The sequence below is a fragment of the Zootoca vivipara genome, chromosome 10, assembly GCF_965207765.1.
Source record: "Zootoca vivipara chromosome 10, rZooViv2.hap1.1, whole genome shotgun sequence".
Taxonomy (NCBI): domain Eukaryota; kingdom Metazoa; phylum Chordata; class Lepidosauria; order Squamata; family Lacertidae; genus Zootoca; species Zootoca vivipara.
Window position 1 is genome coordinate 2,459,350 of NC_142593.1, and position 26,397 is coordinate 2,485,746.

Sequence of the window (26,397 nt, forward strand, 5' to 3'; positions counted from 1 at the left end):
GCGGCCCGGGGCAGCACTGCGGGCATGCACCCAGGGGCGGGGCATCGCCCCACGCAGCACGCGTGCACATTGCCACACACAACACATGCGCAGGGAGCATGCGGCACATGTGCCATGCGCGGTGGCTCCACGCATGCATGCTGTGCGGCAGAGCCGGCGGTGGACCTCAGCACCATGCGGGGATGCTGCCGCCCGGGATCCTCCATTCGCAGCTGCAGTGGCTTCATCCCTGTGCGGCACTGGGGGTGTTTGCTGGCGGCTCCACTGTGTAGCAGGGCGCCGGTGGAGGTGGAGAGAGGGCACACCACCCCTATTGCCCCCCTCTTGCTACGCCCCTGCCTTCGAGAGGATGGCAGGGGTGGCGCTAGGCTGCAAACCTTGCCCACTGCTGGACCTGGTGAGCGGTCATTGTTTAAGCAAGTGAGGAAACTGCTTCAAAGGGTGCTTTTGCACAGGGCTTTAATCCTGCTCAGTTGATAAATAAGGATTAAATTCCTGCTGTGCCACCTTGTTCCCTGCCCTCCTGTCCATCAGCTGATGTCTCCGGTAACATCAAACGTATGGATCATTCTTGTTTATGATCTAGAGAGGGGATTATTTAAAGAAAAGTCATTCTAGTCAAAATGTTTCCCCCCTACCCGTTCATCTATCCAGTCTATTCATTCAGGTGTCCAGCATCTCACTTGTTTGCATTTGACTCTATGCCTGTGCTCACAACCCACACTGGCCACATCTTTTCTAGAGGAAGGGCTGAATGAAGGAAAATCATAATGGGTGGATGCCTTGAGTCAGCCATTCATGTAGCAGCTGGTGGCTGTTTCTGAAGGAAGTTTCAGAAATGTGAACACATTTTCAGAGGAAAGCCGAAGGAATGTGCAGAGATTTTCATGATATTACATACAGTGCAGGTCCACTGCTTTTAACAGTGCAAAAAAGAAACTGACTTTGACATGGCAATCCTAAACAGGTTACCAATTTGAGTTAATGTGTTACTTTTTGAGCTGTTAAGAGTGTCTAATTTGCAGTTTAAATGTTAATACCATTGACTTCAATGTCTCAGGATTCAGCCATCTCAGTTATTCATCTGGCTCCAGTAGTTTCAGGATTAGCTCACGGATCTGTTTCTTCACTGCAGTGGGCAGTTTGTTTCCAAAATGTATGGGCGTGAGTTTTGCCTAGATTCTTAGCCTTCCCCCACCAAGCAACCAATCATCTGAGTTGTAGAAATAAGCATTGGTTGCTAGGTGTGGCTTCCTGCTAGCTTTATAAAAACCACAAGTCGGCAGTCTGATTCTTCCAGTCTGTAGTTTTCCAGAGCAAAAAGAGTCTTTTTGAGTTTTCACATCAAAAGGTATGGCTTCTTCATTCCTTGCTCTTCACTGCTTGTTTGTTGTAGAAATGTGTGACTTGTGGGCTGACATCATGTGCAAATTTACTTTCAGGTATTACTTATTTTCAACCAAATGTGCTTAGGAACAAGGCTGTAGTCTGTTTAAAAAAGTTGTTTTCTTGCTGTATTTTTTTTGGGGGGGGGGGGCGGAATTGTGAAAAAGCAGCAATATTTCTAAAGCTGCCAATGCAGGTTTATTTTTTTTTAGTTTGTCTAAAACTAGCTCTTTTAGGACTGGCTTTTGTGTGGATATGTGTGACCATGGAAAACTGAATTATTTTTAACCACCAAAGAGTGAGTGAGTAAGAGGGGGAAAATGTGACTTCCTTGTATGGAAACTTCTTTTTTTAAAAAAAAACATGCACCCTGTGGTTATGGCGTTGCTTAATTGTTTTAATAACAGCCGAGTTGTCACTTCTTGCAAACATTACCTAGGTATGAAGTTAAAATGTGAGCTCTTCTTCAAGAAAGAAGGCAGGGGTACCAGTAATTAGTCTCCTTCCTTTTTTAAAATTGCAAACTGCTCCTCCTGTGGGTGTATGCATGAGTAAGAGCTACAGAATCTCACCCCTAGTCTGTTCATACTTTCCACAACTGCTTTCAAAAGAGGGTGGGGCTGTTTCTTTCCGCTTGGTAGTTCTTTTGAGTCAAGGGACAAGTTTTTCAAGTTTTTGATGCATTCTGGACATAAGGGGAAATTGCCTATGGGACATGAAATGCCAAAAATAGCTGTGTCCTTGTGAGAGTACTTTGATATCTGGTGTATGCCTACTTTTGATAAAGTTTTTTTTTTTTTTTTTGCAATGAGCCCCCCAAAATAGCTTTGGAACTCTTGGTTTTATACATCTAATTAGTTGGATTTGTGTGTTAGCCAATCCTGTATTGAGGGCAGCTGTCTTGTATAAACTGCAAAGCATCCAGAGCAACTTCTAGCCTAGCTGGTGGCATAGTTTCCTAATTGCTAGCACTTCTGATCCATTTTCTAACATTCCTATGGAGCCATGGCTTTTTGACTGATATACCAGCATGTTGAGCTAAATTTCAATCACACCAGTGATTCCTCTATGATTCATTCATGAAAATAGCAGGGAAGACCTATATACTGGTGTTACATTGTCTAGCCCTACATTATTCTCACAATTTTCTGGGTTAATGGGTTTGCAAATAGATTAACATGGAAATGAGTGCTGAGCTTCCACCATATTCCACTAGATTTCCAGAAGTGGCTTTGATGTGTTCTGCAGGGGTGGCAACTTGAATAAAATATTGGGGGTGCCTAGCAAGATGTGACACATGCACACCATTTGAATGGCAATGCTCATTAACTTTTTATATATAATTTTTATTTTCAATTTTCAACAGTTTACAAGTACACACCTTACAAACACATACATCCAATAAAATAATATATATATGACTTCCCTCTCCCACTTTTGTGGTTTCTTTTCTAATTTAAATTAACACTGCATTTTCCACTTTGCTCCATTTTTAAGTTATTCTTCCTTTTCTCTTAATGATAATTTTAACTGCTTGATTTAAGTTAACCCGGCTAATGAACTTTCAAGCCAGAAATTTTCAGATGTTCCCCACTCTTTAAAAATTTGTTTTCCTCTTGGTTTCTTATTACACCCACCCATTTTGCCATTTTGGCATAGTCCATCAATTTAGCCAGCCACTCTTCTTTGTTTGGTACAGGGAAATGCCCATTAACTTTGTGGGGGGGCGGCCCCCTCAAATATTTTATGGGGGGAGGGCAAAAGGTCCTTGGCCCCAAGGAGTTGACTCCTGTGGTCTTGTGGAATATAACATGGAGATTAACACCTAGGGGACTGGGGAAACAGAATAAACTGTCATGTGAAAACCACCATAGAGATGAGATATAAAAGGTTATTGGTGGTACCTTCGTGGGCCCAGGCCCTGAATACACCCTACTTACTTATTACAAACTTTGCATCACTGGAATGCCCTCCAAATAGGCCACTGGTGACAAGCTTTCTAGCTGTCCTATTTTTGGAATTCAATGGGAAATTAGTCTTCCACAAAGTACCAAAATAAATAAAACAAAATAAAAAATCCTTCCAGTAGCACCTTAGAGACCAACTAAGTTTGTCATAGGTATGAACTTTGGTGTGCATGCACACTTCTTCAGATACGTATATGAAGAAGTGTGCATATCTTCAGAAGTGTGCATATCTTCAGATACGTATCTGAAGAAGTGTGCATGCACACGAAAGCTCATACCTATGACAAACTTAGTTGGTCTCTAAGGTGCTACTGGGAGGATTTTTTTAGTTGGTCTCTAAGGTGCTACTGGAAGGATTTTTTTATTTTGTTTTGACTGCGTCAGACCAACACGGCTACCTACCTGTAACCAAAATAAATAAGTAACACTAAAAGAAGGACTTGGCTGAAATAATATCTGAATGGAGTTGTGATTGAACCAAGAAGGTTAAAAGTATTGAATCTTGATTTCTTAATCTCAAATCTTAGCCCAACTTGGTGGTTTTTAGTAAGTGCTTCTGGGCCTGAGCCTCAGTTCCTCCTCTGTTGCATGAAGCTGAGGATTGTTTTACCACCCTATTACTGCCTCCCTCAAACTCTAGTGATATGGGGGAGTGTAAGGAATAAGAATATACTATGGGTTGTATATGATTAAATCATGCCTGGACTAATTAAACTAACGGTGGTTATAACTAACTTTTGCCCATTAATTTCAATGGGCCTTCTCTGAATATGCCTTGTTTGTGTCCCTATAATGAAGGTCCAGATTGAGGATGGCCTTTGGGCAGCCCACGGGTCTCTTTTGGCGAACCCCTGGTTTCCTTCTGCCTCTCTCACTTCATCTTAGAAGTGGTGTGTGACTCATATGCTATGTTTGGGCTTGGCACTTCCTCTATGGAAGTAGCACTGTCAAGAAGGGATGGGGAGAAATTCAATTCAGTTTGTATTTAAAGGCAATCATACAAAATTCAGTGAACTATAGCCATCCTTCCAAATCTGCATGACTCTGAATTTTGCAATGTAGTTCTTAGCCGTGTGATGTGTACAAATTTGCATATACTGGAGTAAACTGTGCATATAAATGTATATATTAGTAAAAATAAAATACAAAATATGCAGAAAATTGCTTTGCAAAAATGTGTATATTGGGCAAAAAATGTAACATTAGGAGAAATTCTCATCCAAATGCTGATGAATTTTCCAAACTGATATGGAAATGTGGAGAACTGAACTTAAGATTGGAAAAATGAGAAACTGAGAGAAACAGAATTTGACCCCTCCACCTGTCCCTTTTGTGCCAAGACTAAAATCAGCATGTGAGAAGCATATGTGATCTTTTTGGCCTAGTCGCCCTCCTCCCAGTATAGAATGAGAATGTCATAGTCTCATTTGCTTCAGAGGGCTGTTGGGAAACATTAATCTCTTTTCATTGCTTTCAGAAAGCCCTGACAATATAGATGATTATTAACCTTAGAAAACATGAAAAGAGACTGCTGTAACATTTCATTATAATCCTTGCTTTCCCCCTTGCAGAACCTTGAAACATCATGGCTTTTGTGCAAGAGTTTCTGAAACAGGCCTGGTTTATTGAAAATGATGAACCACAATACGTGGTAAGAATTTTTTCAAATAATTGTGCATAAAAAAGAAAAGTAGAAGACAGAGTTACCTCACATGGGGTCTGCAACAAAATGTTCAGGATTCCTGCCAGCCATCTGTACCATTTCCCAGAATGCATTACCCCCCCCCCCACTCCCACTGCAAGCATCAGGCAGCCGTTGGTCTATACCCACTAAACAATGCTCAGTCTTCATTGGGGTGTTTTTCCTTAAATATATTTTATACTTTTGCAAACCTTGGTGTTTCCCTAAGTTTGCAAATACCTCCCTCTTTGTGTGGATGGTGCCTTTTGGCCTATGGAAGGATTTCCTTTCATAGTCAGAGAATGAATTCGTATTAGGATGTCAACACAAATAGATTTCAGAACATGGGTGGGGCATGTCAAAGTGTCTTCCTTATAAGAGCCTCAGTGTTATTAACAAACACTATTGCTGCTTAAGCAAGAGCCCCTTTCAGGCGCTGTCCATCACTTGTTAACCACACCCCCTTTGTCATGTCCCTTTTTGCCTGTCTTTGCCACCTTCTATGCATGGGAAAAGAGAAGACATCTGAAGGGAAAGGGTTGTTCTATGCATGTAGGTTCTTTGTACATGATCATGCTTCTATAATATACAGGGAGCCTTCAGTTGTAGACCAGGGTCTAAGTTTCAGGTCACTTTCCCCAGGCCATTTTTGAGCTTTTTTAAAATGGAAAATTATCAACAGGGGCTGCCATACGTCTGGATTTTCCCAGACATTTCACCGATTTCCGCCCAGACACTGCTAGAGACAGCAGCATTCAGTATATGTCCAGACATATGGCAACCCTAGTTAATATGGAATTAATGCTATCCTTGGTACTCAATATTGTCTCTTAGATCCAAGCCTTAATTCTCATTGAAAATGTAGGGGCAATATGCCAATGGAATAACTGTAACATGCTATATATATATTTCATTTTGCATCTTTTGATAATTTACACTTTAATTACCTGGTTCTAAATGCAATTCATCCTGAACCTTAGAGGATAGAAAATTAAAGCAAATGGAAGTTTCTCATTCAATCCCTTTAATTCATTTAGAAAAATACTAAAAGTGGCTCTGCAGTTCATGCTTATCCTAGCTTCGATCCATCTTCTGATGCTACTGCCCTGGATAAAGCCATAACAGCTAAAGGTAAGACAGGTCTATTCAACCTCATCATGCATGTGGAAGCATTTTGAAACTGTCCTCCATTGACATGTCCCTAATATAGAGAGGACTACTATTTTGAAGACCAGATTAGATCACCAGTCCTTTTTCCAAGGTTGTCAATGGAAACTGATTTTTCATCCAGTTTGTTACCCCAGTCTTCTAAGTTGTTCTGGTATGTCCACCATGGTTCATGGGATTCAAAGATCCTCCTTTATTTGACTGGTGTGTGTGAGGTTTTTCCTACAGACTTTAGCCTCTGACTGGATAGTCTCAAGTTCCAAAGTTTGGTCCAAACTAGAAATCTTAATTGTGTGAAAATTAGGGCTGAGTTGACTTCTTTCCTACAGTTAAAACCCCCAAAATCTTCCTAATCCCAATCTGAGTTGTTGGAGAATTTCAGTCTTCACCTGGAGAATATTCAGCAAAATGGCCTACCCAATTTCAGCAAAAGTGTGCATTAAGTTTAAATAAAAAAATCTGTCATTCTTTTCTCCTGGCGGCTGTTTCTTCCTCTTTTGCATGACGCCACCCAACGAAGTGTTGTGAAGGGGTTGATTTCACAGCTCTGCATAGGACATCAGATATAGCAGCATGATTATAACATGGAGGGCTAAACATAAATGAATGGCTTAAGAATGAGTAGTGAAAACCCATCTTTTCAGCACCGCTGAAAATGTTCATGAAAAAAGTGACATGGGCCAGTTATGGCTGAAGCTTTATTTGTTTCTCAGTATTATAATTAGGAAAAATGATCTGCACACAGTGATACAACTGCTGACAAACACTTCTTCTTTGCATTTCAGGAGTTGATGAAGCAACCATCATTGATGTTTTGACCAAGCGAAACAATGCCCAACGCCAGCAGATCAAAGCGGCCTACCAGCAGTTAAAGGGGAAGGTACAGCTGCTAATAAAGAACTATCTTGTATATACATGGTTGCATTTTGCAGAACATGGTGCATCATTTTAGAAAAAGGAAGCGACATTTTAAAATCCTCATGATTTTTGGTAGTTAAAATATAGGTTTGAAAAGGTGGACATCAATGTGTCCCAGTTTTGGCATGGGGGAGGGATATTGTCCCATCCCCTCCGGCACCATGGTCCTGATTTGAACAGAGGGCCTTTCCTTGGCTTCTTTAAATTGTTTTTTTAAAAAAATAAAAATAAAAATATGACAAGCATACTGCCATGCCACATTTTACCATAAATGAATCAGGAACAACTGAAGGCAGATTCCATCAGTACCTGTGAGAATGGGGATAGAGAGGAAGCTATGGCCAACTTCAAGTGAAAAAAGGCTTTTCCTGAATGTGTGAGGTTTTTGTACATGGCAACGAGCCTGTTTAAGATGGCATTACTAGTTTAATAGACACAAGTATGTATATGGAGTGTTTGAAGCTTAAACAATATTCTTCCTGGCAGAGAGGGAATTGTTCTCAAAGAGGGGAAGTAGATTAGATTGGCCTTGTCAAAGTGATATTTATTTTATAATCCAAATAACCCGTTAAATGGGTAGTTTACACTTACGTTGCTTTTGGTTCCAGCCCCTGGAAGATGCTTTGAAAAAAGCACTTAAAAGCCCCTTAGAAGATGTTGTCCTGGGTATGCTGAAGACTCCAGCCCAGTTTGATGCTGATGAGCTCCGGTACTCCATGAAGGTATGTCTCTCTGCTGACTGGGATAAGCTGGGTGTTGTACCCAAGCAAGATCTGGTCTTCGGCATTATTGAGTCAAAAACAAATCTAATAAATGTGTATAACCTCAAGATGGCATGATTAGTGTGAGAGTGGAGCAGGGCTAAGAAGTTCATTGGCTCCAGCTCATGTACAGGTCAGTTACAGGTAGATTGTGGCTGGCCATTTCTTCTTTCTGGTCACTGTGGGTGTTGCCCAACCCTTCACCATGAGATTCCAGGGTGATTTACAATAGTTTATAAATACAATATTAAAATGAGTTAGAACAAATTACAGTCAAGAGAACAGGATGGGTCCTTTATATACCTTTTACCTTTACCTTATATAAAGTGCTTTTTTCTGGGGGGACGCAGGGGCAGTGGCGAAGCTGCATGCTCCGCTACCATGGGCAGAGAGCAGGCGGGGGCATGGCTGGCACCCAGGGAGCACGGCACACATCCTGGGGGCGTGGTACGCCGCCTGCAAGGGCGTGGCATGCATTCTGGGGGTGTGGTGCATGGGGAGTGCACGGCGTGTGTCCAGGGGGCTGCCGCGATGGCACCCTACTGGAATAGTGGTGCTGGGGGCGATCCGCTCCCTCTGCACTCCTGTTCCTCCACCAGTGCTCAGGGGTATGCATACCCCTAAACATTTTGTGAGTGTAAGTTTGGCCTCATTGAGGGGCAGTATTTCAATATGAGTAGGAAAATGAGAGTACCGCTAAACATTTTTTCAAGAAAAAAAAGCACTGTTATATATATATATATATATACTCATAGCTTGCTTACTGAACGCATTGGAACTCGTATGTTTCGGCTCTCAAACATCAAAAACCAGAAATGAGTGTTCCAGTTTTTGAATGATTTTCAGAAGCTGAACATTCAGTGTGGCTTCCGATTGGCTGCAGGACACTCCTGCAGCCAATCGGAAGCTGTGCCTTGGTCTTTGAATGGTTCCAGGAGTCAAACGGACTCCCGGAATGCATTCTGTTTGAGAACCAAGGTACGCCTGTATGCCTATACCTATACCTATACAGTGGTACCTTGGTTTACAACCATAATCCGTTCCGGAGGTCCATCTGTAAACCGAAACAGGTTGTAACCCAAGGAGCGCTTTCGCCAATGGGGCCTCCAAAAAATTGTTGTTCGTAGTCCAAAAAACAAAAAAGGGTTGTAATCCAAAAAAAGGTTGCAAACTGGGACACGCATTTCCAGGTTTCTTATCTCATTATATATGATAAAGCTATTTTTAGCCATCTCACTCCTTGCTTTTTCCTGTAAGACCAATTGCAGTCATTAACAGTTGTCAACAGGTTTACCACATCTATCAGCCAATCACCCATTCCCACCGTCCTTCTGAGTAATACCCCTCCCCACCCTCTCACTATATATAAGGGCAGGCATCCCCAAACTCGGCCCTCCAGATGTTTTGGGACTACAGTTCCCATCATACTTGACCGTGGGTCCTCTTGGCTAGGGATGATGGGAGTTGTAGTCCCAAAACATCTGGAGGGCCAAGTTTGGGGATGCCTGTATAAGGGTCTGGTGACTTCTGTTTCAGTGTATCTGAAGAAGTGTGCATGCACACGAAAGCTCATACCTATGACAAACTTAGTTGGTCTCTAAGGTGCTACTGGAAGGAATATTTCTATTTTATTTTTATTTGACTTCTGGGTTTGACGTGTTTGTCATCCAAAACATATGCAAACCAAGACATATGCAAGCCAAGGTACCACTGTACATATATATGTGTATCTCCAGTGCCAAAATTCAGGGTATGGAAACTACGGAATGAAGGAGCCAGACTGATGTCTGGGGTGGTGGATTTAATAGCTTAGGGTCTACCACAGAGAATGTTCTATTTTGGGCCAGCCCCACAAACTTCGGAAAGCAGTGGAACTCTCTGCTGACGCTACTGCCTGAGAGGGATTGTAGGAAAGGCAGCAGTCTTTCAGATATTATATTTTAGGTCCAGGGACTTTGGGTCCCCAGATGACATTGAACTCAAATCTCCATCATCCCTGACCATTGGCTAAGCTGGCTGGGGATCATGGGAGATGTGGCCCAATGACATATGGGCACCCAAGGTTGAAGATAAACTCTTATTTTGTGAATTCATGACATGGCTGTGATTTTGACTGGATATACTACCTGTTCCTTTATTGTTCTGGGTCCTTTATGTACTTTTTAGATTAAAGTCATTTTAGGTAAAGGTAAAGGGACCCCTGACCATTAGGTCCAGTCGTGACCGACTCTGGGGTTGCGCGCTCATCTCGCATTATTGGCCGCGGGAGCCGGCGTATAGCTTCCAGGTCATGTGGCCAGCATGACAAAGCTGCTTCTGGAGAACCAGAGCAGCACATGGAAACGCCGTTTACCTTCCCGCTGTAGCGGTTCCTATTTATCTACTTGCACTTTGACATGCTTTCGAACTGAGGAATACATATTATTGACTTACTGCCATACAGGGTCTTGGAACTGATGAAGATATTTTATGCGAGCTTCTGGCATCAAGGAACAACAGAGAAATCAAGGAAGCCAGCAGAGCATATCAGGAAGGTAATTTAGTGTTTGGGTTCATTTGTCTGTTTAAACTCAATATAACATGTGGTGCAAGGGGGAGAATAGAATGCTCTGAGCTGATTTCTTTGTTAATGTATCTTAAGATAGAAAAATCAACTTCTTGCATTTTGTTCAGCGTATAGAACTGAGAGCAATGCCTATATCCGGCCTTGTGCCATTCTTGGAACATAGACAGCAATCTTACAATCCAGTGTTTCATCCACTGTGATTATGGCTTGTAGGGAACCAGACTATACGCTGAACTCTCCTCTCCCCACTCAACCCTTCAGTTTTAAACTGTGAGGCAAAGCCGTTGAACAGCTACTAAGCTGCAAATGTTCGTTTACATGGATAACATTTCACTAACTCTATAAAAATGTGTGAAAATTATGACACATCAACAAGAAAATAATGTCCAGGTATGCATCTGCTTCTGCAATTGGTGATGTTATCTTTCAAATGCCTTGTTAGAAGAATCATGTAGGCAAACCACACCTATTTCCCCCTGTCCCTCTCTTCTTCTTGCCCCCCCCCCCAGGCTCTCAAATGAAGGAAGCACTGGGACTCTTCACATGCCATTTGCAGGTCCTCTTTGCAAAAAGACTAAAATAAGAACACATTGATTCTATGCAGTAGCAGCTCATGTGGTGGAGGGGAGCTGTGAGGTTGCCCTCCTGACTTACTGGCGCAGCGATGAGGTTAAGGCTACACAGGTGTTGCGCTCGTGGGAGTTTTGAATTGGCTCAGTCAAAAATGACCTCACTGCCATCCCATCCCAGCCTTTTCTGGTACGTTTAGCAGTGCCAGGGATGGGGGATCCTAGGCTCTGCTCCACCACTGGACAAAGTGAGACGTGTATCTGTTCTAAGCAAGCATGCATAGGATTGTGCTATAGGATTTCCAATGGAAATCTGTCATTGGTTGTAAAACGTCAATCAAGAAACTATGGTATGGGAGAGTTATCTCACCACAATGAATATTTTGTTGTTAAAAAAGCAGATTTCAAAGGTTTAATTGGTTTGTACTTTTTGTAGCTTTTAAGAGGGATCTTACCAAAGACATTGTCTCAGATACATCTGGATCTTTCCAAAAGGCTTTGGTTGCCCTAGCAAAGGTATGCACAATTTGAATTTTTGAGAAGTTAATGTTTGTTTGCTAGTAGTAAACCAGGATTATAGTTTGCAAAGTGGTAATAGGTGAACTCAATCTTTTGCAGGGTGACCGTGATGAAAATCCTCATGTGAACGAAGAGCTAGCAGATAATGATGCACGGGTAAGAACAGGCTTGTGTATATTCTGAATGTACTCCACTCCATGCCCACAAAAGCACAAGCTTTTCCCTCTTGCCAAGGACTAATAAGAACACCAGATCTATTTCATATCACCAGAGCTCTATCCAGCCACTCCCCTCAAAGCCCCAAATAATTTATTACTTTTTCATTAATAAAATCTCAGGACTCACAAAGAGATGGTTCTAACGTAGGGTTGACATATTTCAAAAGGTGAAAATCTGGACACAAAAGTTGAATTTTTTAGTTTTGCAAGATCTCAAAAATAAAAATAAAAAAGTTTTTGCGCTATTCTTAAGGGAGTTCACCAAAATCTATACTTCCAACATGGGTTGCCCTATGCCTGGATTTTCCTGGACATTAAAGCAATTTCTACCCAGACACTGTTTCTGACAGCTGATTCCTGGCAATGTCCAGGAAATTCTGGACATATGGCAACCCTAAAATGTAATGGAAAGAACTAGTTTCCACCTTACCCCACCCCCCACTGCTGCCCATTAAATAGCCCTCTCCCAATTCCTGGAGGAAAGGCAGGACTAGGCCTGACTGAGGCACATGCCTCCGGTGATCTGATGTGAGACAGGCCTGGGTCTCTTCCCTTCTGTGTAGCCTTTGTGTCCCAGGAGTTCATTCACGGAGGGGTGGGGAGCAGATGGTTCTAAGCCACATGCCATAAGTTTCTACCTGGGCACAGCATGGTTTGGCTTAGCATTATGTGCAAACAAGGTATATGTGTGTCAGAGAGAGAGAGAGAGAGAGATGCGAGTGAGGAAATGGTCAGGAAGGAAATAAGCAACTCCTTCCATTCCACCAGCTCTCAGCCATAGTATATATGTGATTCTGTGGTTCACCTAACTGCAGGAATCCTAAGGTAGTGTCAGTTTGCAGAATGGACAGAAAATCATTTGACCTCCAGGTTGAATTCTGCTGTGCAGTTGTTTGCTTTTGACTAAATCAGATTATACACAATATTCTGGACTCCCACACTAAAAGGTAAAGGGGCCCCTGACCATCAGGTCCAGTCGTGTCCGACTCTGGGGTTGCGGCGCTCATCTTGCTCTATAGGCTGAGGGAGCCAGCGTTTGTCTGCAGACAGCTTCCGAGTCATGTGGCCAGCATGACAAAGCTGCTTCTGGCGAACCAGAGCAGCGCATGGAAACGCCGTTTACCTTCCCGCCGGAGCGGTCCCTATTTATCTACTTGCACTTTGATGTGCTTTCGAACTGCTAGGTTGGCAGGAGCTGGGACCGAGCAACAGGAGCTCACCCCGTTGCAGGGATTCGAACCGCCAACCTTCTGATCAGCAAGCCCTAGACTCTGTGGTTTAACCCACAGCGCCACCTGGGTCCCTACTCCCACACTACATTATCTAATTTATTCCAACAGGCCCTGTATGAGGCTGGAGAAAGAAGAAAGGGGACCGATATAGATGCTTTCATTAATATCCTCACTACAAGAAGTATGCCACATCTCCGAAGAGGTAGGTAGAAAGCAATTTAACCCTGTACTACAGTCAAGAATTGCTTCAGCCACTTTGGTGTTCTGCGAGGACAAAGCATAACAGCAAAGTGCAAAATAGTGACCACTTAAGGATAAACAGAGGAGCCCCCGCAGCTTTGTTAATAAGTCTGCATTTCCACCTACAGTTGGCTGCTTCTAAGGTAACAAAGGCTGTTTTGAAAGAGTAACATGGGACATTGCACTGTCAGCATTTCGCAGAACTTGCATGAAAATTGCATATCTCACGGCAAGCACAGCCATAAATTTTCCCTTCTACCCTGGTTTTCAGTTTTCCAGAAATACACCAAGTACAGCAAGCATGACATGAACAAGGCATTGGACCTGGAGCTGAAGGGAGACATTGAGAATTGCCTGACAGCAATCGGTATGCGACCCTGTTACATAGTTAAAACTCTGTTTCTTAGTTCTGTCCCCCTCTTTTTATAAAAAGTATTATTAGTGTGATCCTGTCTACTCAGAAGTAAGTCCCACTGAGTTCAGCCTGACCATATATAGTGATTTGTGAAATTCACATTACTTGCGATAAATAATTTCATGGAGGATGCAGTGGGTGAAGGTGCGGAGATATTGATTGATTGATTGCATTTATGTATCACCTTTCTGTTAAGGCACCCAATGATTGCAATTTGTGTTTAATTAACTCCCAATGGTGACTAAAGCCCATTGAGTTTGAAGTCTTCAGAATCTGTATCTGTTCTTTCCTTCATATCTTGTTTCTGTTATATTGCTGTCATAAATAATCACAGTTCTGTTTGATTTCCAGTGAAATGTGCCTCAAGCAAGCCAGCTTTCTTTGCGGAAAAGCTCCACTTGGCAATGAAGGTAAAATATACTTTAGTGGCAGAACTCTTGTTCTAAAGGGGTAGGCTAAAATCAGAGTCCTTGGGCAAGGAAGCCAAGGTCTGGCCCTCTTTATGATGAAGGGGGTAATTTAATCAGTGGAGCATTCCCAATAGGACCAGCCTAATACAGTGGTACCTCTACTTACGAATTTAATGCATTCCGAACACACATTTGTAAGTCGAAAAAAATTGTAAGTCGAATCCCATAGGAATGCATTGGGAGAAAAAATTCGTAAGTCGAAGCAACCCTATCTAAAAATTCGTAAGTAGAAAAAATCCTATCTAAACCGCATCCAAGATGGCGGACGGAGCTCCATTCATAAGTAGAACCATTCGTAAGTAGAGTTATTCGTAAGTAGAGGTACCTCTGTATAATATAATATATAATATATAATATATAATATATAATATATAATATATAATATATAATATATAATATATAATATATAATATATAATATATAATATATAATATATTATATATTATATATTATATATTATATATTATATATTATATATTATATATTATATATTATATATTATATAATATAATACTTAGGCAAGTAATGTGAAATATAGACATTTTTGATGTATTCATGCACCCTGAGAATATTGATCAAAATAGTCCCTCTCCCAGCTTCTGACATGTGAATCAAGTTGACAATGTCTGGAACAGCTGTGGCTCCAGTCCTAGTTGAGCTGAAATTTATCAAAGAGAACGAGAAATTATTGGTGATCCTGGGCCTGTTGTGGAATTTCAGAGAACACTTGGTAAATCCCTCCCACCCCAATGTTAGCGCTAGCATGTGGGGAGCTCTGAAATGGGGCTTTTGGGGACGTGGGTGGGGTGCCAGTAGTTTATTCAAAGGATATGGCCAAAGGACATTATTCACTGCAGAGAAGCAAAGGATCTTGCACCTTCACTTTAGAAACTGATGTTACAATGTGTTCATAACACAATTTTGAAAAACAAATATGCAGGGATATTAGTTTGCCTGCAGTGAATGCCCATGAAATATCCTTTATCCTTTTAAGAGCTGCGGTGGTAGAACCAGGAAAGTCTGGAGAGCAGTGCAAAGCCAACTACAATCAAAATGCCTATATTAAAGTTTTATTTAATTATATTTATATTCCTCTTTTCAGCCTGTCATGGAACACTGGGAGGCAAACATGTGACCCATCCAGGCACTGACCAACCACTTGCTTAGCCTTAGGATGGCCTCATCTGCCATCAGACTGTATAGTCGCAATATAGTGAATTTACTTCCATTTGTTTTTAACAGGGTTCTGGAACACGCCAGAGAACTCTGAATAGGATCATGGTGTCACGCTCTGAGGTCGACATGAATGAGATCAAAGGATTTTACAAGTCAATGTATGGCAAATCCCTCTGCCAGGCCATCTTGGTATGTAACTTTTTAAAAGTGCAGTCAACTTAAATTGCACTAAACTTGATTGGGTGGCTAAAGAGTTAGGTCTGGAGCTCTGACAGGTTGGCTTGCAAATGTAGGTCCTGACTTGTTTTTGTATATATATATATATATTTATCTATTCCTGTTGACAGAAACCACTTTTGGGGCTTCCAAACAATTATGTAGCACCAAGGCTGCAATCTAGGCACGTTTATCTAGAAGTTCCATTGAACTCAGTGGGACTTGCACACAGGGTTTTGCTGTAAGACTCCCTTCAATGTCACACAACTGCATCTTGTAGGTCTGCATTGCATTCTGAGTAGCCCTGTTTAAGAAACCTAGCAGTCCTTCCTTCTTAGCTGCTACTGGCTGGGCTACAATAGGATTTTCACAGCTTGAGTACTGTCTCTCAACACAGCTCCAGAATCCTGCCCCCCCCACAGACTTGAGAGAATACTCCATTGCTTTCAGTGGAGCAGCATTAGCAATAATGCATGTTCAGTGTCATGGACTCTGGGATGAGCCAGGACACATTGAAGTCAGCTCTCCATCAGCACCCCTGCTTTCCTCCATGAGTTGAAGAGGGGCCACTTGTAGCAGGGCCCTTCCTCCTCATGATGTTCTGGATCTAAAACATCACATGAAGAGGTCAGAGGAAAAAGGTATTGTGTGAGCATGGCAGGAAAGGTCGTCCTATTACTGTACTTCATTATGTCTAGTAGTAGTAGACTGTTTTCTTGGTCATATAACATGATTCTTCTTTGTTCTTCCACATGTAGGATGAAACAAAGGGTGATTATGAAAGTATTCTGGTAGCTTTGTGTGGTGGTGACAACTGAGCTCCATATCTTTTGGATACCCTCCAGCCTCTGCCTTGAAGATGTCATTCCTTTTAAACTCCATCTGTTAAATATATGTGTATGTAATGAAGGCACTTAAACAGAGTAATAACCAAGTTAGACTATTGTTCAGTCTTGATACCTTGAAAAACTGTCGCCTGAAAAAATACTCTTTTTGTTGCTCTTAACTTCTGAGGCATTATCTTCTTTTGTAATATTTATCCTAAGCCAAAGAACAGCTATGTTTGCTTTTACATACCTAGTCAATGTAAAAGGTAAAGGATGGGCCTGAACAGGCCTAAGTAACATTCCAAATAAAATTAACCTGTGATGTACATTGTCGGGCTTTGATCTCTTGTGTTTTCTTTATGCATCCTTCTAGCATTTAGTCGAAGGGAAGAGGGCTCCACATAATGGCTGTTGAGTGGAGCTGTGACACTGGCCCTGCCGCCGGGACATCCATCGGTTGGTGCAGGTGCTGGCAAGCGGCTTAAGCCTTGGGCTTTTACTAAGCAAAAACTCCCAAGCCAGGAATGGAACCATCAGCGTTGCCCCATTGCAACAGTCACTGAGTGCAGCCCATTCATACAGTGAACACACAATGGGCAGGGGGCTTACAATTTATCATATTAATGCTAGGATGAAGCTTTTACAATTCTCATTTCACATACGCACACATACACCCACAAATGCATCCCTTATCCCAGCTTAGCTGTTCCACTCGAGTTATATCCTCTTCTTCCAAGCCAAATTGCTATATTTCATCAACAAATACAGAAAGTAGTATTTTGGCTTGAGCAATGGATGTTAAGGGTAGTCCAGTAACCCATGCCAACTCACCTAGGAAGCAACAATACAGATTTACTCCCCTCTTTCCTTACAGAAGAAATTAAAACATATCTGGTTGCAGAAAATGATATTTTCACCTAGAAAAACATTCCAACAGCTAGATAATTCCTGAAGTCATGCATAAGCAACAAATGTTTTAACTTTGCTTCAACTCTTTATGGAGTAAACAATCTCTCTTAGATAAAATAAATAAAGTCTCTCTTAGAGTATTGTGGTGGATGATCTTTGCTCCAAAAAATATGGTCAAAAGTAAAGGGTTCAAGAACTCAGACCAGAGCAAATGCCAGAAAATCAGACAGACTTTACTAAAACAAAACTGTACAAGAGAGAAAAACTCCAAATAATTACACAGATTAAAATAGCTCAGAAGGTAAGAAAACAACAAATAGTAACTTACCCAGCTAATCAACAACTTAAATCTCAGTAGGCTGAGGAGTGGAACAATATGCTGCCAAAAGCCCAAATAGACGCTGACCTCAGCTTGGCTGGCTGCTGAGAGCTCCCACCAACCCAGATTTTATGGGGACTTAGACCACTGGGTGTTCACCTCTTCCTCTCTATTACCTTTTGACACTGGCCTTGAAGCCTTAATGGGAGAAAGCTGCATGTAAGCTAATTGTTTCTGAGGTTCAATCTAACCCATTCCCATAAACCAGTCTTAAAGGGGCAATATCATCACAAGTCTGTATTGCTGCCTGTTTACCATATTCATATTTGTTACTCAAACTATTGGAATTCCAGTGCTAGAAAGATTTGTCCACACTGTTGATGCAGAAAGATACTTCAGCTTCATTGTCTAAGGTGTGGCTGGGATCTCTGGCATTTCGGAAGTTAATAGGAAATCTAACGTTTGCTGCAGCAGAAAATCTGAGAAAGACCAGCCTCTTTCTTCCATAAAAAGGTAATAGAAGCAGGGCAACCACTGCAGGTTGTGGATTGGGGAATTAAGAGATGAGGAAGGCATCCTATCTTTAGGCTGCCCGTTGTCTTTGCCTCAAAGCATCAGCAGTGGGGTGGTGTCACATTGCTGCCCTCCAGACAGTGGCTGTGGGCAGGGCGGGATGGGGCAGGGCAGGACAGCCAGCTGCGGCAAGGTTGGCACTGCACAGATGTAGTGGCGAGAGTGCCAAATGAACTCCTCACCCTTCACTGTTCTGGTAGGTAGCGGTGACACTGCTCTTGAGATCCTGTTGTTCCCTGCTGGCAGCAGGGGCTGGAGAGCACGGAGGGTGAAGATCACCCTCCATGCCCTGCCCCCACCTGGTGAGCGAGTGAGTGCCTGCCTGGCAGCATCCGCAGTGAGGGCTGGATGAGGGTGCTTTGCGCCCGCCAGGGTCATGTGCACTCGCACCTGCCCTGGGTGCTGACAAGCAGTACTGCGCTCCGCTACAGACTGTCAAGCATATCCACACAGCAACAGGGGCTAGAAACTTGCTTTCAAAGCAAAACACAGGGCCAGCTCTAGATATAGTCCCAATGGCGCAGGGCGCTAGGGCGCCGGGCCGGTAGGTGGGGTGCAGAGCGGCGAAGCCACACAGAAGCCATGCTGTGTGCTGCGTGCTGCGAGGGCAGGGGCGCCAGAGCGATCTCCGTGCCTCAGCGCCAGGGCGCCCGACCTGCTCGAGACTGCCCTGGCAGGTAAAGGTAAAGGGACCCCTGACCATTAGGTCCAGTCGTGACCGACTCTGGGGTTGCGCGCTCATCTCGCATTATTGGCCGAGGGAGCCGGCGTATAGCTTCCAGGTCATGTGGCCAGCATTACAAAGCCACTTCTGGCAAACCAGAGCAGCACACGGAAACGCCGTTTACCTTCCCGCTGTAGCGGTTCCTATTTATCTACTTGCATTTTGACGTGCTTTTGAACTGCTAGGTTGGCAGGAGCTGGGACCAAGCAATGGGAGCTCACCCCGTCACAGGGATTCGAACCGCCGACCTTCTGATCAGCAAGCCCTAGGCTCTGTGATTTAACCACAGCGCCACCTGGGTCCCTAATACACCTGCAATTCTTAGGCAGTTTCCTGTGCCTGATGCAAAATTCTGCACCCTCGCCCCCCCCCCCATTGAGACATGTCTGTCTCGGGAAACAATGGAGGAGTGTGCCTTTGGGTGTGAAGTGGCTGGGGAGATCCGGCCAGATGGGATAAATTATTATTATTATTATTATGAAGTCAAACTAAGGTTACTGTGCCTGTAGAGACCAGTCTAGGAGTGGCGTGTTTTGTTGCAGCTGGGGCATATCTCTTCTTTGTGCTCCTCCCAGCAAGCAGTCTTTCCTCTTTTGCTCACTGCTACGGACGAACAACCTGATCTCTCTGTCTCTGTGATGATCTGCAAGGGATTCCTACACTGTGGGGCTGGTGTTGCCAGCCTTCATGTCACATTTGCAGACATCTTTGCAATGTAGAGTTAGTCTGCCAACAGGCCTGGTGCCTGAAGACAGCTCCACATAGAGCACGTCCTTGGGAATCCTGCCATCTTCCATTCTGTGGATATGGCCAAGCCAGTGGAGATGTCGCTGAGACAGGAGTGTGAACACACTGGGAATATGGGCTAGGGGGAAGCACATCTTTGTTTGAGACTCTGTCCTGCCATGTGCTGCCCAAAATCTTCCCAACACAGCACATGTGCAAGACTCCTGGTGGATGTGAGTTGCTCACATCTCATTTCCAAAAAGAAGCAGGCTCAACATGCAAGCCTGGTAGACCTTCATCTTGGTATTGGTTGTTAGTGTCACATTCTCCCATACCCTTTTGGACTCCCCTGTGGTCCTTTAGAAATGTAGAATATACACAGCCCTCCAAAATGCTTTCAGGGTCACAGGGTGGGAAATCCATATCATACCTGTCTCCAGGACTTCTCATTTCTCGGGTACCTGCTTTCCTGGAATGTTTGGGTTCTATATCCTCATTCTAACTGCACACACCTAGTTTAATGTAATCTTTTTCCTAGTTACAGGTATGAATGATTAATAAACCCATAAGATATATTTTCAGCTTCAGGTCTGTGCTTGCCAATGGGAACAAACTAAGATCTCAGACTTTTGATTTGTCATCACGATGAATGTTCTTTGCCAAGTTTTCTTTGTGCAGTCAGGTGTGGGAATACAAACTTTGCTGCCATTGTGAGGTTCCTGGCACATATTAGTGATGTAGAAGGGGTGCTTCCCTCTAGTGCATTGGAAACCTATGAGTAATAGAGCAAATACAAATGTCTCAACTGACTGTCCTTTGTAGAGGAGGAAGGTAAACAGAGAGTTTCTATGCACTGTAATTAAAAGCTTAGGGAAATTATGGGACAGCCACAGCAATCAAGAGAATGAGCTGTGATGTGGGTGGTGGCTGGTTCAAATCTTACCTTGCCACAGAGTCACTGTGAGGTCTTAGGCAAGGCATTTTCACTCAACTAGGTTTGTTAAACAAAAATAAAAAAATCCAGGGACAGACCACAATGACTTAAGCAGCAGGTAGAGGAGAGTTCAGTACCTGGACAAGCCATGAGTCATAAAACACAGGCTAAACTATGGTTACAGCTCATGGTTGGTCTGGAGACAGCAAACCACAAGTCCAGGATGACATGCTAAGCCAAGGTATTGCTTAGTTTGACAAAGCATGGCAGCAAAAATGATGGTTGGATGGGCCAAGCAGCTGTGATCTATGCTAGAGAGTGTACCCTGGAGTATCTGTGCCAAGCCACTATTAGCTTTTTATCCTATTTACGGACAACCAGGTGCTAAGTGCAACTTGTTTGGCGATAGTCATGAGGCAAGGGGAGGTGACGGCCTTAGATGGCAGGATCCACAGGGATAGCAGATCCCAATGTAGATCTTTATTCCCTTGTTCCTGATGTAGATCTTCTTCACTCATCCCTGGTGCCATTTTGTGGTTTGCCGCGGGTGACAAAATGTATTGGGCCTGAGGATAGTGATGGGTTTCAAGGAGGCTTTGGAGCTGCGAGAGTCACTAACTATAGTGGAAGCAAGCAAAGAATGTGCTTAGGACACATCAAGGCCAACATGCATCCTGCTTAGATAACTACTCTCCCATTCGGAGTTGGAAAGGCCACCTCCTGCTTGGAACCATAATCTGCCCACTGTGCTTAAGAGCTGAGCTACATATTGGCAGCTGCTTGCAGAGTAAGGCCTTGTTTTGCATTTTGAATGCTAAGGGCTTCCTCCAGAAGCTGCCCTACCGTATATCTCTAGGATTGTCTGGACAGACTCAGAGGAGCACTTTCTCAGCCTTCCCCATCACCCTGCAGTCTCCGGAAGAATGGTGTAGCGTTGAAACATGTGCAGAGTGCAAAGAAAGAGACAGATGCACAAGCTTTGCCAGCAAGCTCTGAGAGAGAGAGAGAGAGAGAGAGAGAGAGAGAGAGAGAGAGAGAGAGAGGAGAAGAAGAAGAAGAAGAAGAAGAAGAAGAAGAAGAAGTGAAGTCCCCAGGCTATTTTTTTAACATCCAAAGGTTGCGTCCCCAAGATTCAAATCCTCCAATCACATCTGAGCCAGCACCTCCCCACACTGTCCCCCAGGGCCGTCTTTAGCACATCAGGTGTCCTGGTGCAGGGATCCCTCGGGCACCCCCCCACCCCCACTCTTTAAAAAACAACAACTCTGCACCTCCAGCTCTTCCCCTCCATTTAAAAAAAGAAGGGAAAGCTCTTACCTTCCCTGGAGGAGCTCGCCGTCTCCCCTGAGCCGGAAGGCCTCGGGGCGACACCTCGGCTGAGCCGAGAGCTGCAGAGCCGGGAAGGGGAGAGCGTGGCCTGCAGAGAGGCCTGGCGTCCTGGCCCCGCGGAGCCAGCAGGGAGAGCCCCGCTCCTGCAGTCCGGAGACCTCCTGCCGGCAGCGGAGGCCAGAAGGGCGCCATGGAGCCAGCGGGCCGCGGGGAGAGTCCCAGACTGTGGGAAGGCATCCGAGCCTTCCTGCCAACAGGAACGCCAATGAAACGCAGTGCCGGGGTGAGGGATGACCCTGGCGCTGCAGAGCGGAACAGGGTCCTAGTGCCCCTGCTCCGCTCGCTTACCTCCCTGAGCGGAGATCCTGAGCGGCGCGGCTGGCGGAGGGAAAAGGGAGGCGCAGCTCCTCCACTTGCTGGGGCACCCCTCAGCGCCCCGGCGCCCTGCGCCACTGGAGTCAATGGGCGAGCCGGCCCTGCTGTCCCCATGTGCTTTTCATGCGCTTTTCACATGAGACAGGATCTGGTTTCTGCACCTCAGAGCAGGAAATACATCAAAGGAGGCAAGAGACAAAAGAAGGGATGCACTCAGAGGAGGCAATAAATTCAGGAAAGGAAAGGCAGATATGATAGGCATTTAGCACTTCTTTCCTAGAGATTATGATGTACTTCAAAGAGAGGCAGCCAGGAAAGGAAAAAAGTCAAGTGGGCAGGGAATTTTTCCCAGAGCTGCATGACCTTTCCATCCTCACTCATGTATGGCCAAATGCAATGATATGAGCACGCCTCATACAGAACAATAATACCCCCAGGTCACTAGCCTGGCCCAGTCAACAATCAAAGCTACTACACCTACTAAGGAAACCTTAGTTAAGCCTCACCGTTCGTCAACACGTTGGCCAGTTTATAGGGGTACATTGCTCAGAATATGATGCTACAGAATGGCAGAAGGGATTGTCAGATTCAGTCTAATTTTTAAAAATACAGCTACAAAAGATGTTTTGCTGAGGAGGGATTTAATTGTGGCTCCTTTCTGAAAGTGCTGGGAGAGGTCAACAATTCACATTTACTCATCCTAACTTCCTTGCAGGGAAGAACAGTTCCTGCCGGGGATCTTCAGGGTTGCCAATGAGCAGAAAGTAACCGCTCATCATGAGAGCAGCATAAAGTGAGGTGTGTCTCCAGATTCCCACCATCAATTTAACCTTACTGAGGCTTCCTGAACCATGCTATTTATGACATCGGTTGATGACAGAAAACTGCTTTGCAGGACAGCTCCTTTCACTCCTATAAAGCTTTGCTAAACCCAAGCCACTTACAGATCAAACCAGCCATTCTTACTTGATATGGGAATTGAGAGGAAGATCACTTTGTTAGCTGAGTTCCACCCAGCACAGTGTGTGTCATAGGGTGGAGTAGATTGTCTGCATATATGAACAGGTATGTGCCTGAAAAAAAGACTCAAGGACCAATGCTAGACAGTTTACTTGAAAGTGAACTTCCAGTTGATTCCACAGGTTTGAGGATTTCTGACTTAGAAGGGAAGAGTGTTTCCACTTCGGATTCCTAAGGTCTCATTGTCATAGGCTGTCCTTTTGCTAGTATTATACTGTGAATGTAAATTGTCTGTTAATATTAATAATAGAACAACATGCTGATCCAGGTAAGGTGATCCAGCCATATAAACATGTGTATCACTTGCTGGATCTCAAACTGTGAGTGTATGTTGTATGCACATCCAAATGCATATTGGGATGCACCTCTGAGTATGGAGACCATCTGTCCACAATGTGCATCGCTTTTAGTGGGATGGATTTTTCAGCATACATTGCTATCCTCCTTGCAGTGCAACAAGTCCCATGCAAATAAATACCCACTATAAATATGACTACAGCTGGTGGTGGGTGGCTCTGTGGGTTAAACCACAGAGCCTAGGGCTTGCTGATCAGAAGGTCAATGGTTCGAATCCCCATGACGGGGTAAGCTCCCATTGCTCGGTCCCAGCTCCTGCCAACCTAGCAGTTCAAAAGCATGACAAAGTGCAAATAGATAAATAGGTACTGCTACAGCGGGAAGGTAAACGTTTTTTCCGTGCGCTGCTCTGGTTTGCCAGCAGTGGCTTTGTCATGCTGGCCACATGACCTGGAAGCTGTACAGCGGCTCCCTCGGCCAATAACGCGAGAAGAACGCTGCAAGCCCAGAGTTGGTCACGACTGACTGGACCTAATGGTCAGGGGTCCCTTTACCTTTACCTTTACAGCTGGATCTCACAGAATGAGAATTAAGAGATTTTAAGAGGGGGTGAGGAGATTATTAAATGATATCTTGAGATCAGCCAGAGAAACTGCAGATATTTCATATTTTTCCTATGGATGCAAATGCCTGTCATATGAGGGTTAAAGTCTACATGTTCAGAATGTTTCAGACCAGCCAAAGCATCTGGTTTTGTTTTGCTTGGTCTTGGCTAGAAGGATGGAAAGAACTCTTCAGCTCCTTCTTATGCAAGTGAGAATAAACTCCATTTTACATAAACTTAACACTCAGCAGACTGGAAAAGCGAATGGAAAAGGAATGCTGGTATTATGAGTAAATAATTTGCATAGATATTATCTATATTAAAATCTTAATATTTAGGGTGTTCTCGAAGAGAAGACTTCCTGGAAAAGACCCTGATGTTGGAAAAGATTGAGGGCACAAGGAGAAGGGGACAGCAGAGTACGAGATGGTTGGAAAGTGTTCTTGAAGCTACGAACATGAGTTTGACCAAACTGCGGGAGGCAGTGGAAGACAGGAGTGCCTGTCGTGTTCTGGTCCATGGGGTCACGAAGAGTCGGACACGACTAAATGACTAAACAACAACAATTGTAACTGGGGAATCAAAAATACAAGATTAGAACTATCTGAGGCGTTCCATCTTGCTATTTAAGCTCCTGAATAGAATACCCGGGAAGCTCAGAGAGGCACAGCTCTAAACCCAGACATTTTGCTGCCCTGGGCAAAGAAGAAGAGAGCCCCCCCCCCATTGCACATAGATAAGCCAACTGGTCTGGTGAGGGGACAGTGTTCTCCACTGCACCTCAGAAAAGAAGGCTAATATGGGCACAGACTAAGATGCAGGACACACCCAGCTCTGGCTCCAACAGAGGACAGAGCCTACATGTAGTTCTGCCCTATCATTAGCCTGATGAAAATCAACATCCTGAGTCAGAATGCCACCAGTACTGTACACATCAGCATTGGTGACCACACACTTGAGGTGGTAGAAGATTTTGTCTACCTGGGCTCCATCATAACCAGCAACCTCTCCATCAACGATAAGCTGGACAAGTGTATTGAAAAGGCAGCTACAGCAATGGCTTGCTTCTGCAAAAGGGCTGCCATACATCCAGGGTTTCCCTGACCTATCCGGGATTTGGACGTAAAAAATGGGATCCGGGGGGGGGGGATTTTCCACAAGTCAGCAAAATGTCTGGGAAAACACAGACATATGGCAACCCATATTTTTCTGTCCAGATTTTCACTTTTTGAAATATGGCAAACCTAGATAAGAGAATAGATAGATAGATAGATAGATAGATAGATAGATAGATAGATAGATGATAGATAGATAGATACTTTATTGTCATTGTACATTGTTAGTTGTGAGGATACAATGAAGCAAGAGGGTCTCCTCTGCTAGCCTAGAGGGTTTGTAGGGGAGGAGTTGCTTTATTTTTATGCAAGTTGTTTTGAGGGGGCTTTGCTTTGTTTTGAGGTCCAGTGCCGAGGGCCTTCTGGCAGTTCCCTCGCTGCGAGAATCCAAGTTACAGGGAACCAGGCAGAGGGCCTTCTCGGTGGTGGCACCCGCCCTGTGGAACGCCCTCCCACCAGGTGTCAAAGAGAACAACTACCAGACCTTTAGGAGACATCTGAAGGCAACCCTGTTTAGGGAAGCTTTTAATGTTTAATAATTATTGTATTTTACTGTTTGGTTGGAAGCCGCCCAGAGTGGCTGGGGAGACACAGCCAGATGGGTGGGGTATAAATAATAAATCATTATTATTGTTATTATTTGCCCTAAATCATGACTGAGAGATTCTCATAATAAGGAAATATAGACGATATCAACACAGAATGCTTTCCAATCAGTTGAGAGGGGATCAGTTGAGAGGGGTTGCTGTCATGTGACTCTTCATTGAAGATAATTATTTGGTAAAGTATTCTATCTCTTTGCACAGTCATTTCTACTAAAAGTGGCTCTAAAATTCTAACACATTGAAATAAAGACCTTTATCTTGTGACTACCGTGTTTCCCCTTTTTTAATACATAGTCAAAAAGTAAGCCAGGGCAGGGTTTTTAAGCATTTGAGACATATAAGACATACCCTGAAAATAAGCCATACTTCAGTGCCGCGCGGCGCAAGACCACCAAGTGCCCCAGCCAGCTAGTGGGACCCAGCACGCCGGCCGCTACAGGAGGAGGAAGCCTGCTGGGTTGGGACAGTGCCCGGAAGCGGCTGCGCAGCAGCCGATAAAGCGTGCAGCAGCCGCACGGAGCACCGAGGGCACAAGCCAG

General features: G+C 44.0%; 1 protein-coding gene across 1 annotated transcript; it reads left to right on the plus strand.

Moving 5' to 3' along the window:
• Window positions 1-1,312: 1,312 nt before the first annotated feature.
• On the plus strand, window positions 1,313-16,654 carry ANXA1 (annexin A1). Its single transcript, XM_035100037.3, has 13 exons — window positions 1,313-1,351; window positions 4,925-5,004; window positions 6,072-6,165; window positions 6,987-7,081; window positions 7,728-7,841; window positions 10,324-10,414; window positions 11,452-11,531; window positions 11,634-11,690; window positions 13,093-13,186; window positions 13,496-13,591; window positions 13,991-14,049; window positions 15,352-15,474; window positions 16,260-16,654. The coding sequence occupies exons 2-13, from the start codon at window positions 4,939-4,941 to the stop codon at window positions 16,317-16,319; spliced, it is 1,029 nt and encodes a 342-aa protein (XP_034955928.2). The 5' UTR covers window positions 1,313-1,351; window positions 4,925-4,938; the 3' UTR covers window positions 16,320-16,654.
• Window positions 16,655-26,397: the final 9,743 nt, after the last annotated feature.

Coding starts and splice junctions, on each gene's coding strand:
- ANXA1 (XM_035100037.3), top strand. CDS start 4,939: ATGGCTTTTGTGCAAGAGTTTCTGAAACAGGCCTGGTTTATTGAAAAT. Junction 5,005..6,071: donor ATGATGAACCACAATACGTG/GTAAGAATTTTT, acceptor TAATTCATTTAG/AAAAATACTAAAAGTGGCTC. Junction 7,082..7,727: donor ACCAGCAGTTAAAGGGGAAG/GTACAGCTGCTA, acceptor TTTTGGTTCCAG/CCCCTGGAAGATGCTTTGAA.